This window comes from Rhinatrema bivittatum, chromosome 3, assembly GCF_901001135.1.
Source record: "Rhinatrema bivittatum chromosome 3, aRhiBiv1.1, whole genome shotgun sequence".
Taxonomy (NCBI): Eukaryota; Metazoa; Chordata; class Amphibia; order Gymnophiona; family Rhinatrematidae; genus Rhinatrema; species Rhinatrema bivittatum.
In genome coordinates, this window is record NC_042617.1 from 34,002,044 (window position 1) to 34,018,913 (window position 16,870).

At 41.6% G+C, this 16,870-nt stretch overlaps 1 protein-coding gene across 2 annotated transcripts in view; it reads right to left on the minus strand.

The window, feature by feature from the left end:
- Window positions 1-16,870, minus strand: part of DNAH14 (dynein axonemal heavy chain 14) — a 461,040-nt gene that overhangs the window by 181,264 nt on the left and 262,906 nt on the right. For both annotated transcript variants that reach the window (XM_029593090.1, XM_029593089.1), the window contains exons 48-52: window positions 11,151-11,344; window positions 10,330-10,458; window positions 8,156-8,296; window positions 5,748-5,915; window positions 3-173 (exon numbers count right to left, since the gene is read on the minus strand). In XM_029593090.1, coding sequence (XP_029448950.1) covers window positions 3-173; window positions 5,748-5,915; window positions 8,156-8,296; window positions 10,330-10,458; window positions 11,151-11,344 — 803 coding nt within the window. The remainder of the gene's footprint in view (window positions 1-2; window positions 174-5,747; window positions 5,916-8,155; window positions 8,297-10,329; window positions 10,459-11,150; window positions 11,345-16,870) is intronic.

Consider the following 16,870-nt stretch of genomic DNA (forward strand, 5'->3'; position numbering starts at 1 on the left):
ACCTTAAAATAGTTATGCAGCTCATCGGAGAGAAACCGGTAAAACATCTCCCTGTCAGTAACGTCTACTAGGCGATCGTGGAGGACTCGGGTTGCTTCGTGCACGAGGAGCTGAGCTGTTGTATCCTTGGAGACAACAACAGACTCATGGGCCTGCAGCAAGCCCTGTAAAACCTTAGTAAATTAAAAAAATAAATAAATAAAGGCTGCATATCATGCACAATCATTATTCTTTTTTATAAATGTATCCATATGCATGAACAGTTCTAATTGTCGGTCTATATGGCTGTCAAGAGAGCTACCTGCCTAAGTAAAACTGTCTTGTCATGAAGAAAGGACTGGAATGTCCTTTCTTCATGACAAGACAGTTTTATTATGTATCTATTATGTATCTAATTTAACGCAAACCACGACTCCTGACATCCCTGCCAACCTAGCACAAGAAAAAGCAGAGGAGCTGGCCCTCTTCTTTAGCAACAAAATCTCCAACCTAATAACACAGCTGAAAACCAACACCTCAACGCCAACTAACTCCACCACAACAAAGACATAACTCTTCAATCCTTCGAACCCATCACTACTACTGAGATTCTTTCTACATTGAAGAAAATGAAACCTTCATCTCACCCATTAGACCACATCCCATCCAAACTTCTCCTGCTAATACCAGACACAATCTCCAATGCTCTGACAGACATAATTAACTGTTCCCTAGCACAAGGAATATACCCGGACGACCTGAAAATTGCATCAATTAAACCACCACTCTTAAAAAAACCTAACTTAAATCCTAAGGATCCTACCAATTTCCGTCCTATATCCAATCTCCCTTTCATAGCCAAGGTAATGGAAAAATTAGTTAACTCCAGACTCTCAGACTACCTCGAGGAACATAAAATTCTGTTCCCATCCCAATATGGCTTCAGAAAAGCTTTAAGTACTGAATCTCTACTAATTTCACTGACCGACTACCTCATCATGGGCCTGGATAAAGGTCACACTTATTTACTGATCCTCCTGGACCTCTCAGCTGCCTTTGATACGGTTAACCATTCCACCCTACTAATTCAATTAGCAAACATCGGAATAACAGGAACAGCACTATCGTGGTTCAAATCGTTCTTAGGGAACAGGAAATACAAAGTCAAAATTCACAACAAAGAATCTCAACACTACTCTTCATCTACGGGAGTCCCACAGGGCTCCTCCCTTTCTCCAATGCTCTTTAATATCTACCTGCTCCCTCTTTGCCAACTGCTAACTAATTTAAACCTTAAACACTTTCTTTATGCAGATGACATCCAGATAGTCATCCCCGTCAAAGAATCCTACACTAAAACTCTAGAATTCTGGGAAACCTGTCTTAAAAAAATTGATGGACTCCTCTCCAACCTTAATCTAATACTAAACTCGTCAAAAAGCGAACTCCTCCTAATTTCATCTGAAAATAGTAACATCGACACAAATCCTCCACCCAATTTACAAACTCCACAAGTAAGAAACCTGGGAGCTATCATTGATAACAGGTTAAACCTAAAAGCATTCATAAATCAAACTACAAAGGACTGCTTCTATAAACTCCAAGTCTTAAAAAGAATAAGACCACTCTTCCACTTTCATGACTACAGAACTATTCTGCAATCAATAATATTTGCTAAACTAGATTACTGCAATTCTTTGCTATTAGGTCTTCCTTCATCTCACACTAAACCCCTTCAGATGGTTCAAAACACGGCTGCAAGAATATTAACTAACACACGAAGAAGAGACCACATATCACCAATCCTCAAAGACCTGCACTGGCTACCAATTCACTTATACAGAATCATATATAAGTCCATAACCACTATTTTCAAAGATATTCATCAACACTCTCAGCTCAACCTTCAAATTCCTCTCGAAAAATTTACGTCCAACAGACCAATCAGAGAGTCCTATAGAGAAACCCTACAAGTACCTCACTCCAAATCCATGAGGCACATAACCACCAGAGACAGAGCTTTCTCCACTGCAGGACCAACACTGTGGAATTCCATCCCACCAGATTTGCGACAGGAACCCTGCCTTCCCACATTTAGGAAGAGACTCAAAACGTGGCTATTCATGAAAGCCTTTCCTGAACTAATCTGAACTTATTCCAATATTAACTAGTCGCTCAGACTTTGCCGTAATCATGCTAATTAATATCTCTACCTCATAAGGACAATACATTAATGCTTTAAGCACATCGTTCTTGGTATATAGGTTCTCTCTATTCAATCCCCTGCTTCTTTTCTATGCTCCAAGTTGTATTACTCCCTTGTTTTATTGTAACTGCATTCCTTAGCCTTTCTCTTGTTGAATGTTTTGTTTTATTATTACTATTAATGTTATTATTATTTATTATTATTATTAGGATCAATGTTATTTTTTACCTTTTTGTTCCCTATCCACTTGTTAATTGTAAACCGACATGATGCGATTTTATCGCGAATGCCGGTATAGAAAAATTTAAAATATATAAATAAATAAATAAATGTCCAGCTTTCTTGCAAAGCAAAATGTTTTAGTTATTTCAAACATATATAAAAATATTTTACTGGCAAGTAAAAAGGATGATCCTCTAATATTACTATAGGCAAAAATAAAGAAACAACTATTTTTGCTTTCATGCTGTAAAATGGGGTATACTTCAATACAATAGGTACTTAATGAGTCACTTCAACCTCATTCACTCAACAAGTCAGCCACTTTGAAACAGAGAGTAGGAATGTACAGCACAGTTTACCCTACAAAGGAAAAAATAACCGTAAAGAATCCCACTGGGTCTCTACAAGTAGGAATATACCATCCTAGTAAGTAGAACAGAAGTTATCTTTAGTGGGTGTAGAGTTCCCCCATGTGGTTTGCTGTTATGGTAATCTCCTGGTTTTATAAACAGAGACACCATTTTGTAGTGTGGATTTCTTAATTGATCTTTGAGGAGGCAGGATGGAGTTTTGCCTGCTCCTAGTTTTGTTCTTTTTATTTGGAGGGACGTATCGTTGGGCCTTTGGGAATAAATTCTGGGTCAGAAGGAAGACAGGGTAGCGTCTCTTTTTGAGAAACTGTTTTTACTTCTTTTTAGACTTTGTTTTGGAGGAAGTTTTATTCATCTTTTTCTGCTTTTGGAAGCCTGGGTTTTTATGTTTGGTCAAGTAACTAAATTCCCCAGGGCCTAGGGAGTTTGGTCACTATCATGAACAAAAGAGTTTTTCTGGAGTCTTTCACTCAGAGAGATATCTGAGGACCCTTCAAAAGTTAACAGAAGGAATGGATTCACATTCATTCCTGGGAGGAAAAGAGAAATGTCTCACCAGTCTGGTGTAAACCACTGAAGTAACATTAGGATATACTGGAGGAAGTTGGATAAGGAAAAGTCATCTGGACCAAGGTATGACAAGGGGCATTGTATTGTATGCCAACTAAATTTAGTGAGGAATTCTATTCCACCAAGTTTGGGAGGGAGCTCCAAAACTGTGCCTGTAATTGGGAAGGGATTTGAAACAGAAGCTAAAATTTTAAAAAATCAGTAAAAAGGTCACAGAATTATTGGAAATGAAATTTGTAATGAATTGCATTGACCAAGGACTTGTACATTATTATTTATCTTCATTTACAACTATCAGTAAAGTTATGCTGGAACCACATCCATTGTCCAATGTGATTATTAATGTTATCATTAAAGACTTTTAAAACAATGATCAGGGCCTTGGAGATTATTACACCCCCTCCCCCCCCCCCCAAAAAAGCAAGGAATCTTGGAAAGAGAGGGGCATAAGGAGAGTAAGGGAGGTTATGAAAATAGAAGCCCATGCAATGGAGGGTGGCTCTTGGAGTCCTATGGAGGACATTAGCCCAGGGGTTACACATCTTTTAAATCAAAGTCATCTCCAAGATCAAGGCTTGACAGGCGTCAAAAAAGTATTCTTTTCTCCCCAGTCACAGGAGTGGCTTAACAGGGAGCTATCAGCTCTAATACAGATTTCAGGATAAAGACCAGTTGGGTGCAAGTGACCTTGGAAGTAAAGCCCGAAATCATGAATAAAGTAACTCTTTAAATAAAAGTTCTTTTCTCCTCTTCTTAGCAGAGCACAGTGCTATATTTTATCACTAAGCAATTGCAGGATACATTTCCGCCTAATAGGGTTTAGATGACTAAACTGAAATGCCTCTGTAAGATTACTGTGTAAGATAAGCTGATTTCTATGTTTCACATTCATTTGTCTGATTTCCTTAAAGAAAGGTACAGAAAAGGCAGTTTAAATATAGAAAGAGCAGTGCACATGGCTTTTGGATTTCACCAGGTCATGTGAATGACCTTCAATGCTGGCAAATGACCTGATGGGACCACCAAAAGGCAAGCACTCATCCATTCTACAGAGTCTGAAACCATTGTTAAATTAAACTAATGGCATTTTTTGTTCTTTTTAAATGTAACTGCAACGTTCCCTATGAGTCTCTCTTACCATGGTAATTAATGGACAGGATATGCCTGCTACTCCAAAAATTATTCACATGTTGTTCAGGAGGTAATTTTATAATTGCCTGCCCCAATGCATGTTCATTTGTGCAGGTAGCATTTCTGAGAAAAATTCCATGCCTACTTTTGAATTTTAAGAAGTGTACGCGTAAGTGCAAATCCCTTTCCACCCTTGCCCCATGGAATGCCTCTTCTAACTACAAAGTTACACGTGTAGAGGTACCACACACGTGAGTTTACCTACACATAGGGCAGGCAGTCTCCATCTCCACGGGTAAAGCACTGTTGTTTACTCGCGGAAATGGCTTTTCAAATTACCCTCTCTCTGTAACAGAAAATGCTACTCCTGTTTCCTGAATACCTTTCAAATATAAATAAACAAACAAATGCATGGGGAATTAATGGTTTGTGAATAGTGATGAGAGTGGTACAAAGATGGAGTATGAGGTCCTTATGTGCACCAATCAGGAGAGAGATTTCGGGAAGGGGCGAGAGGTAGCAAAACAGTGTGACCAGGCAATGGCTATAGCTGGAGGAATGCATGGGGAGAGGCACAACAGTAAAGAAAAGAAGACAGTTATGCATCTATAGAAATCACTGACCATGATCTCATCTGGAGTCATGTTTCCAAATAGATATAGACAATGGGTCCAGTAATGGACTATCAAAATACTTCAAGGTCTGCACCATAAACCCTATGAAATATAACTTAAGGACCAGAAGGGAGTATGTGTGAGTATATATATATATATATATATATATATATATATATATATATGTGTGTGTGTGTGTGTGTGTGCGCGCGACAGAAACATTAAAATAGCTCAATAGTATAAATAAGGCAAAATCAGCAAGCATTTTCAGTGGAAAGGAAGTTAGAGCAAAGGGTGATAGCCTGGGGCTCAAAGGAGGTAACCAGAAGAGAAACTTATGGAGATATTTCTTCATGGAAAAGGGTAGTAGATGCATGAAACAGCTTTCCAGCGGAGGCAAAAAAAAAACCCAGTAACAGTATACAAGAAAGCCTGGGATAAATACACAGGTGGGAGGTAAAGCCAGAGATCAATTTGGGACAGCAATATTGCAAAAGGCAAAGGAAAGTGGGCAGAGTGAGTGAGTCCTGGTGGGATTCACCCGACATCCTATTCTATGTTTCCATGGTAATCTAGACCTCTTTTCATGACATGGTACCCAGAATCAGCTCTGGACTGTGCAAAGGCGCACGCTTTGAAGGTCAATGAATTCACCTTGAACAGATCGCGTTGATTAAATGTGTAGTGACATTTAGCAGGAGTCGGCAGCATGCAGTGGCACATTCTGCAGTATAAGGCTATGGAGCAGGACACCAGCAGATCTCTGCACTTCTTGACATCCGGCAAGAAGTCGTATTTCTGAAAATGCGTTGCCAGCTGAACCTGAAACAGAAATATTTTCCCCTATTTCATCAGATTGCTCTTAATTACATAGTAGTTTAAAATGCATACAGTCATGCTGTCACTCGGTTTCTAGATAGAAAAAAAAAAAAGGATTACAGGCATTGGCAAAATCGTATATTTTAGTCAACACTTAAATGTAAAAAAACAAATATGCCCAAACAAAAAAGGAGAAAGTGAAAGCCAGGCTTATTCATGGATTTTCTAGCACTTTTCCACTTTGACTCTATTGAAAATGACCTCACCCACCCCCAAATCTATGAATTTTCACAGAAGTTATTGTGCCCCCTGACAGACAGAGGGATGGATGGATGGCCTCAATCACTAATATAACACTTTCAGCCCTGGTCGAAAGCACAAAAAAAAAAAAACCCAAACAAGTTAAAACTTTTATGCTAGATATACATCTGTATCTTTTCATAAAATTGTAAATTCTTTGAATCTAAACACAGGATGATGGAAATACACTGCCTTTTGTTGAGCCTGCCGCACAGTACAAAATCACAGCTCTGAAGAGCCATACAGAAGGCATACTAAGGAAATCACAAATGAAAAATTAAAGTCTCTATTGTTAGGAGTAACTAAACAGAAATCTCTTGATTTTAGTCTCTTAACAAGTAAATATGCAATCGTCGGCATGCGGAAATTCACGAGATACAGGCGTGGCCGGGCCTCTCTTGCCGTACTGCTGAATAGCAACCTCTAAATGTTTAAATGTCTCAAAGCTAGCCTGATGAGGGTTGACTATATCTAGTCGTCACAGCAGCCTATCCTACTCAGTGATACAGTAGCTCCCCATATCCATTAATAGTTTAATGGTTAGGAAACGGTCTCATTTTCTCTTAAAAATATCCAATAATGAAGAGGTTTACATTTTGTAGAGACTTATAAGTAAATTTTTGTCATTAATGGTATGTACTGTTACATTTTTGATATATTGATATATACTTTTATTGGGTTTTTTTATTGTTTTATGTTTTTATGAATGCTTGATTATTTTAATCCATGCTGAATAATGTATTGGAAGATGTGGAATATAAAAGCTTTTAAATAAATAAATTTATATATATATATATATCTATATATATATAGATATAGATATATATAGATATATATAGATAGATATATATATAGATATATATATAGATAGATATATATAGATATATATATAGATAGATATATATATATCTACCCATACCAAGTAGGAGGATCCATTTCTAGGTTATCCTATTGGTAAAATATATTTTCCTTAAATTTCCATTTTTTTTGGTTGTTTCAAATGATGTCCTGTTTTCTTCTTTCTAAGAGATTGGTAAGCAGTGATCTCAGCTCTTAGCATCCAGTGTAGACGTTCCTAGCTGCCTTGGTCTGTCCCAGGCGGTAAAAGTTTCACTTCTTTCACTTAATTCTCTGCCCTATAGTTCCACTATAATCCATCTTAAAAAAACAAGGAGACCAAAAGTGTACACCACATTTCATATGTGAACTCTGTAGAACCTTCTACAGCCAAAAAAGCACAAGAACAACTTTTGTCAAGCACTTCCTCACTTTACACAAGTTGGTATTACCTGGTACTTTACTTGTTGATATGACTTGACCTTGCACTGGCACTCACAGACTGTCATCAAATAAGAACGATGACATTCATTTTGGTGCTACTACTCCTGCCAGTTTCCTTATGGTCCACCTTCCAGACAGCACATAAATTACAATTGCCAAAGTGCATTGACTTATATTTCTCTACAGTGAAGCTCATTTGCCATCAGCTCCTGCGGGTTGCACATCCCTCCAAGTCAGCATGCCCAACTTTTCCATAGTAGTTGTGATTATTGGGTTTGCCGTTCATTTTTTGCATTTTCAGCAAATTTAATACAGACTATTTCCAATAGATGCAATGCTAAGTCATTCACGCAGAAATATGTGTGAGACTATAGCTGCTGTAGTTTTTCAGTCTCGGTAACCTAGAAGTAGCACAGAAGCTTTTCATTCTAAGAGGGGATTTATTAAACAGTAAAGAAGATTTTTCTACACCATACAAATTATATTAAGGTATTCTTTCTAACTTAACTTACTATTAGAAGGTTTTACTGTACAATACATATGTTATGAGCTAGACTAACTTTTCTAAGATAAAGTATAGTTACACATATTACATAGTGATCATACTCTCTACAACCAAATTCATTGGTTTTGACTGCAGATACAATTCCCCCAAAAGTTACCTGAAAGATGCGTTGCAGTGACTGTATGGAAGGCTGTGGTAGGACAATCATGCTAAAGTGCCTGAGCAGACGAGGACTGATCTCACTTCTCCCACCACCAGGGGGAGCACAGGCTGTGACCAATGACACATCCTGAACATTCTGCGGAAGAACACAACAGAGCCACCGTGAAGTTATGCACTGCGTTACCAGTAACATTCTCCATGGGCTAAACTGAGCTGCGGAAGATGCGGGTGCACGTCTGAATCTCTCTACCATGCCTCGACTGACTGTGTGATATGCTCTCCGAAGTGACCTTTATCATAGGGAAGACTCAATTAGAACCTGCAGCCCTACACTTGGGGTGATATGTGAAGATTAGAAAGACTTAATTGGAAATAGCTCCTCTACGGCAATTTACACTCCTCGCCCGTTGTCTCACTGAAGCCCATATGCCACGTTACAGAAACTCATTACCTAACCTACCAGAGCACCTTCGGCAGCACCAATTGGCATAGGTCACGGAAATCTCCCAGTTTTTTCTGCAACTGGTGTTGGAGAAATAATTGTGGGACCTGTATTACTGAAGTTATTTTTGGACGAAACCATTTTTCTAAGTTTACTAGGGAGGGTGTCCCCTGTGCCAATGCCCACGTCTGCTTTGCTCTTATCTCTCGGTCTGCAGGTGGCTCTAGCTTTTCTTTGGGCTCCATGAGCCAGCTCTGTGCCTTTACCCCGGGGCTTGTATCTGCATCCCTGCTGCTGACTGCTTCAGGTGTGCTGTCAGTGCCCGCCCTTGTACTCCTGCACACGCCCATGCCCACGCCCGGCCAGAGCTTTTGGAAAACTGTTAGCAGAGATGCTCGGAGAGGGGGGAAAGAGGAAGAAAAGGCCTTTCCAGCCCCAGTAATGTTTGCGCTTTCTCTTAGCTCATGTATACAACATGGTCCTTCTGTATCATTTTTGTAAAGCATTTCAGATTATTTTTATAGCTTTTACTTAACATTTTGGGAGGATACTTTTTTCTGTTTTCTTAAAAAATTATAGCAGCTTTCTGCGGAAGATGTCTTTGTAAAATTGGAATCTGTAAGAAATTTCACAAATCGTCTTTTATTGAAAACCACGGGAAATATAAATTTCGCTATTTAATTTGGATTTTTGTGATCTCTCCGGTAATTTACGAGTTTAGTAAGCTTTATCTACACATCAAATCCCACCGACTGTAATGTACTGAAATCTGTGTGCTGCAAATTTGTTTTCTGAATAAAGTTAAAAAGACAGTTGCTGGACTTCTCTGTTCTTCTGAGATGGCTTCATAGTAAAAGTGGATGTTAAAGGTGAAAAATGAATTGGTTTTCCATGCAGCTTTCAAATTTTGCCACATTTTCAAAGCCACAAAAAAATCGTGCAAAATCCAGGATGCTCAGCTCTGTAGATAAAGCTTCCATCTCGTTCAAACGTTTGCTGTAGAAACTCCACGTTGAAGAACTAGCATACTACCTAGCATACATTTTCCTTAAAAACAGAAACTACTGCAAAGATTTTGTTATTGCACATTTTGGAAATTGTACAAGGGTTGCCCAAAAGGCATGAAGCTGGCAAGAGGCAAAAAACGAACAAGAAGACAAATGTTTTGCACATCCAGCGATGCACAAAAACGTGCAGCAACATTTTTGCCCAGTCGTCTTATTTACGTTCCTGGGTGTCCGTGTCATTTAAGTGAAGCTTCATTCTTTGCCCCTTGCTCCTTCTACTAAAGCCAAACGGAGAGAGACAAGTGCACCTACAATTGACATAATGTTATGTTATCCTGTGTTAGTTTCGATATGGCCGTGTCTTTTGGCCAAACCTCGAATTTCCTGTAACTTAAATCTTTAGCCTTTGGGAACAAAAGTCCCACAGTGCTTTTTGCACAAGTTTATTTTGCTTGCACGTTTGAATTTTTTCTGGAAATTTATTTTTCCATTCTAGGAGCTGCAAGAAACTAAAATCTTGGGCAAAAGATGTGCTGATTCGAAATTGTGCAAGCAAATAGACTTGGGAACTTGTTGCCTGCTCCTTAGGTCTGACCCTTAATGTTGCTTAAATACATATCGGTTACTACTTGGCATAAAACGGAACAATCTGGTTTGTATTAGGCTACAGATTAGTTTGTAAATACAAGTGACAAGGAAAACCTCGGCGCCATAGCGTACCTTCCAAACAAGCTGCTTAGCATCATAAAACCCTCCCAGTTCCAAGAACTGCCGGATCCACTCGAGCGGTGGCTGGGCCCCATACTGTTCTGGTATTGGCATATTCAGATCATCAATAAATACCACCACCTCAAAAAAAAATAAAATAAAATAAAATGGAAAAAAATCAGTGGAAAAACTGAAACGAGGTAATCATATTACTATTCACAACATTGATGTCTGTTCCACATTTGTACCAGTGAAAAAATGAACAATATCCAAATTGACAAATTAGAGTCATTTGCACTGATCAAAGAAGTTAAAATCAACGATACGTTCAAGCTGTGGGACCTTATTGCACCCTTTTAGGTATATTAGCGCCTTTATGAAATATCGGTGTCTCCTGAATGCACTACAAGAGATCTCGTGACATTAGGACGAGGCAGGAGGAGGACAGCAGATGAATGGCCTCTAATTTCCTGACCAAAAGCCCTTAACTACGGCTTTAGCCAAGTCTACAAGCCCCAACTGTCTCCCTAAGAGAAACCCCCACACCCACCCCATTTCTTTTAAAGATGTCTACTCACACCACTTCTTTGGTAATAGGTATCCACAATCACATAAACCATACGTTGATTGATGACGGTCTCTGAATCAAGACTACAAATTATAGGGACTTGGAGAAGGAGCTGTAGTACCATCTTGCACGATGGATGCTCCTTCCAGAAAAAGGGAGGTGCTAAAGAGAAAAAGTGATTCCTATTTCCTGCATTTCGGTTTATGGTGGGCGCCGCAGAGCCTCTGTGCTGCACGCACGGCCGAAGATTCACACGTCTTTTTACCTTTTGAAATTTCGGCGCTCCAAGAGTGTCTCTGTCTCTCCGTACAAGTTTGTGCAGAATCTTGGCCTGGCTCCTGGCGGCGGTGGTATGGGCACCAAACTGTACCGCGGAGGCTGTAATACTCTTTAATTTTCCGGACGCCTGAGAAAGGTTATGTGCAGTTTCGTTAGGTGGGCCCCCTGGAGTCCTCGGAGCTGTAACAACAGGGATTTAGTTATGCGACACGTTGTGCCTTGTCAAGCTCTACTTGGCTTTGCCCGAGATAACATTTCCTCAACATGTTAACGGGGCTGCAGCTTTGGTAGGACTGCTTTTTTTTTTTTTTTTTTTTTTAGCTATAATTTTTTTAAAATCTGAATTCTTTATGTAACCAGTATTTTGCTCTTCAGGTGTAAGCCCTACCATAAAGCAAATCAGAGCTTTTCTGACACCTCAAGCATTAGGAAAGGTGATCAGTGGGGATTTTCTGCCAGGTCACTATCCTGGAAGCTGCAGGTGGCTGCCGGTGTAATAACGTTTCCTCTGGTCTGCTGAGCCCTCAGTCCTGGTATAACTGGGGCATGTGCTGGAACTCTCTGCCAGTCTTATTTTGGCTTGTGGCACTTGGGCCTTCTTTGATGTCTACTCGGTAGTCCCTGTGCAATCTCAGTCTTTCGGGCCGATGCAATATCGGCGCGCGCTAAACGGGGCGCTCATGATTGAGCGCCTGCTCTCTTATCGCGTGCCGATCCATCTCTCCCAGGCACCCGATTTAATATGTAAATGGACTGCTGCGGTAAAAGGGAGGTGGCTGGGGAAAATTTGCATCCCTAGGGCCTCCTCGGCATCAGGTGCCCAGGAACGGTGGCTGTCAGCGGGTTAGGAAAATGGATGCTTATTAATTGAGCGGCCATTTTCCTAACCTGTCCGTCAGCAACACTATTTATTTTTTTTATGGTTCTCTCCTTTTTCGATTCCTCTGACTTAATATTGCCAGGATATTAGGTCAGAGAAACTACAGAAAAACAGTATTTTCTGCTTTTCTGTAAACATTTGGGGCTCCTCAAGAATCAACGCCTGCTCCGGGGCAGGTGTTAATTTTTGAGAGTAAAAATGTGCGCATCAGGCACAATTATTTTTTTTTGCATCGGGGGGAAAATAGGTAATAGCCTCATTAACATGAATTTACATGTGATGAGCGCTATTAGCTTTGCGCTGGTTTGGATGCGCTGATCCCTTCATTGCATGTGGGGTTTTGGACAGGCATCCAAGCACTTGTAAAGCTGTGCGCTCAGCTGAGCGCACTATATTGCATCGGTCTGTTTGTTTTTATGAGTATGTTGTGATTGCATGTTTTGTTCTTATTTGTGTTTGCTTAATTTTCATTTTATGTTTTGGTTTGTAGACTCACTTGGTTAACATATTTTACTAGCAGTACATACAGTTTTAATAAGTGAAATGAAACCTTTTATGCAGAAAGTTACCACTGAAGCACATTTTGCAACTCCATGCTACTCCTGGGGGAATTCTGCGCACAAAAACTGAAAATTCTGCAAACTTTATATTGGTCAAAATAACACAATTTACATGATAGTCTTTAAGTAATTACATTTTAAATTATTACAGAAAAAAGTTATTACTTAAAGTTGCAGAATTTTAAATATTTTGAGCAGAATTTCCCTAGAAATTCACTGTAAGTGTCCCTTCCACTAGCTATCCCTACTCCCCTGGCCACTTTGCCTTCTCAGGCCCCTACTCCTCCACCTGCCAGTATCTCTCCCCTCCAACTCTAGGCTCAATCCCTTCCGTTCTATTGCCAGTCCCAGAGTTTGACCTTGTTCTCAGTACTGCCCCTCACACAGGCTCCCTCTCTCCCTCCCTCTCTCACACACATGCTCCCTCTCTCTCTAATACACATACACACTCCCTCATACAGGCTCCCTCACTCTCTTGCACACACACACATCCCCTTATACAGGGCCCTCTCTCTTGCATACACTTCCACACAAGCTCCCTTTCTCTCTCACACATACATCCTCACACAGGCTACCTATGTCTCTCTTTCATGCACTCCTTCACACAGGCTCTGTCTCACACATACACAATCCCTTCACACAGGCTAGCACTCTCACATACACACGAGCTCCCAATCTCTCACACACATACACACTCCTTCACAATCTCCTCAAATAGACTCCCTCTCTCTGAAACCCACACTCAAGCATCTCCAACATTCCCCCTCTTACCAACCAAGCTGTCTCTCACCCTCCCCACACCCCCTTCTCCTCTCTCACACACACATACATTCTCTCTCACCGGCATCCCCCTCCCCTCATATAGGCTCCCTCTCTCTGAAACCCACACTCAAGCATCCCCCCACCCATCCTCTCTTACCTCCCATGCTCTCTCTCTCACCCTCACCACCCTCCCTCTTGCCAACCATGCTCTCTGTCACTCTCCCCTCTCTCACACACATATTCTCTCTCACCGGCATACCGCGGGACGCGCTCCATTCGCAGCGAAGGTGAAGGCCTGGTGTGGCGTTTGCAGCGAAAAGGGAAGGCCCCCATGTGCCGCAGGATGCGCTCCGTTCGCGGCGAAGATGAAGGCCAGGCACGCCATTCGTGGCACACGGGGGCCTTCCATTTTCGCCTTGAGCGAAGCACAGTCCGTTCACTGCACACGGGGGCCTTCTCTTTTTGCTGCTAATGGCATGCCGGGGTCTCCTCTGCTATTTTCTGCACAGAATTTGGCAATTCTGCGCAGGGGGGAATTCTGCGCAAATTCTGCGCTCCACAGTAGCGCAGAATTCCCCCAGGAGTACTCCATGCCTAGCAGTAAAAACTGCATGCACATTGCACATGCAGGTTTGAGTATTTTTAAAGCAAATTTACAAGCGCATGATTGCTTTGAGAATCTTTGGGTAATTGGCCAAGAACGCCTTTGCGCCCGTCAGTCGCAGGCGGCTGCGACCTTTGCTGCTCACCTCCTCTCTCTGTGCAGCTCCAAGTCTGGGCAGAATGGCAGCCTCCGCTTCCACATGCCGACCCTCATGGCGTGCCCGGGACGGCGTGGGCGCTCCCGGCAGCCATCTTACATCCGAGGTTACCTAAGGCGTGCGCAACTGCCCCTTCTTAAATGCGTCATGGCGGGAACCTTGGGGGCATCCCCACCGCATGATGTCATCCGCCTACCATACTTAAACTCAGCTGACTTCTTTCAAGACGATTTAGCAAGGATTCCTGTCCTGCTATTTCCGCCACACTGGGACTCCGTCTCGCTATACTACTGGGTGACCTAGATACCCACTCCTTGGGGCCTTGCCACACTCAGGGCTATCCACTCCTCGGAGAGCCATAAGAACATAAGAACATGCCATACTGGGTCAGACCAAGGGTCCATCAAGCCCAGCATCCTGTTTCCAACAGTGGCCATTCCAGGCCATAAGAACCTGGCAAGTACCCAAAAACTAAGTCTATTCCTTGTTACTGTTGCTAGTAATAGCAGTAGCTATTTTCTAAGTCAACTTAATTAATAGCAGGTAATGGACTTCTCCTCCAAGAACTCATCCAATCCTTTTTTAAACACAGCTATACTAACTGCACTAACCACATCCTCTGGCAACAAATTCCAGAGTTTAATTGTGCGTTGAGTAAAAAAGAACTTTCTCCGATTAGTTTTAAATGTGCCACATGCTAACTTCATAGAGTGCCCCCTAGTCTTTCTATTATCCGAAAGAGTAAATAACCGATTCACATCTACCCGTTCTAGACCTCTCATGATTTTAAACATGATTTAAACATCCTCGGGTTACCCCGCTTGCAGGCCACTACCAGATCCCTCCTGTCTTGTGCTACTTCTCATCGGCTTCCGGCCTACCCTGCGCTGCGGACCACTACCGGAATTGCCAGCACAAGCAACGCCTAGAGAAGGTACTCACCGGACTACTCCACGCTGAGGATTACTACTCGAACCGACCAGCTGCAGGTCACTCTCTCGGGACTGACTCTATTGATCTGCTCCTCGGATCACCAATGGCTATATAATAAAGTTGTTTCCGCTGTTGTCCATCACTGCGGAGACCTTGCCTGTTGTGGTAAGGGCCCACAGAGCTCCTCCCTGTGGGCAGAGTCTTCACTCGCCACGACCCAAGGGCCCACTACTAGTTCAAGACACACTGAACGTAACATACGCACACAAATTATCTGGCACGAGGTTACATCTCCTCCAAGAAGGGAGTAAACCTGTGCAGGGTAACTTGCATGCAAGTAAGTTGCAACTCTGTCCCCATCTCCCTGAGTACACTTAAAGATGCACGTGAAACTGGGTTGCATGTGCACTTTTACCCACACTGGCCACTGATTGATTTTCAAAATGCCACTTATAAAACAGGATTTTACGCACCTAAGTCACTTTGAAAATCAAGCCCAAAAGGGACACCGCTAGCCTTTTCAGTACAGAGTGCTGTCTGCAAGCATATAACAAGGAATATTGGAAACAGGGAGGATAACTTTCAAAACTGCTTTCATGCATACATGGGAGCATGCAAATTTACTACTGTATTTTATAATCTGTGTGCAAAAGATGTGCGGTTACAAAATACGAGTACCTATGTGTGCACGCATTCTCGTGTATGTAAAAACGGCGAGCCACGCAAGTTTGGACTTATCTGGAAAAGTAGAGGCACTTATCCGGATAAGTTCAGATTTCTGCGGTTAAGTAGCAGCACTTGGCTGGACAGTCTGAAAAGCACCACTTGTCTGTCTAAGTAGCACATTTTGGACTTATGTAAGTTAGCAGAAAAGTCTAAAAAGAAAGCACTCTTTATTTGGAAGAGTTCAAATCTGTCCGTTAAGTAGCGAAAAGTTATATGGATAAGTCAGTATTTAGCCCGATAATTGTGCGCAAATGATATCCCTGCATACTTGTACTGTGAATTTTAAAGAGATACGTGAACAGATTTTACTCGCGTTATTTAGATGCATTTACAGAACCCCCCCCACCGTAAGTCAGCTTTTACATGTGCAAGTCAGGGGCTGTTCTAACCTACACGTGGCAATGAAGTTACCAGTTTTATCAGTTAGTCCACCAGGTCACTGGGTCCATCGGCAACTCGTGCAGACCCTCCTGGCTCTTCAGCCTGAAGCACCCCCCCCCCCCCATTTCATCCAGACCTCCACCCTGTCATTTTTTCCACTTTAAAGATGTTTACAGTCGCTTGTACCAATTCCGAGCAGGAGCAATGCATTAAAATAAAAGACCTCTGCTCGTCACTTTGGCAGGTTATAAAATAGCAGCTTATGACAGTAACTTTCCAGCTGGCACGCCGGCGCACTTTGGTGCATGTGCGCTGTCCCGTGCCCAGATACGCGGCCGTTTTATAACTTGTGTGCACATTAGAAGGATAGCCTGGCCGAGCGCACACATTTACTTGTGGTCCCTGATTTACGCATGCACGTGGTGCTTTTTAAAATTGAATCTACTCGCGTATGTGCTATTTTATGTGCGCACGTGATTTTTTTTTTTTTTTACGCTCGCATCTTTTGAAAATTCACCCCCAAGAGTTTAATTTTTGAAACTTCTTTGAGCATATTGAGTTTTTTTTGTTTTTTGTTTTTTTTTAACTGGTTGCCAAATATGTTTTGCATGTGAAAACCTCTAGCTGAATTAACATTTTTTTTTTGCATTGCGTCGCCTACTTCTAATTGGTCATTATCTTTATTCCATTTTCTAATTATCAG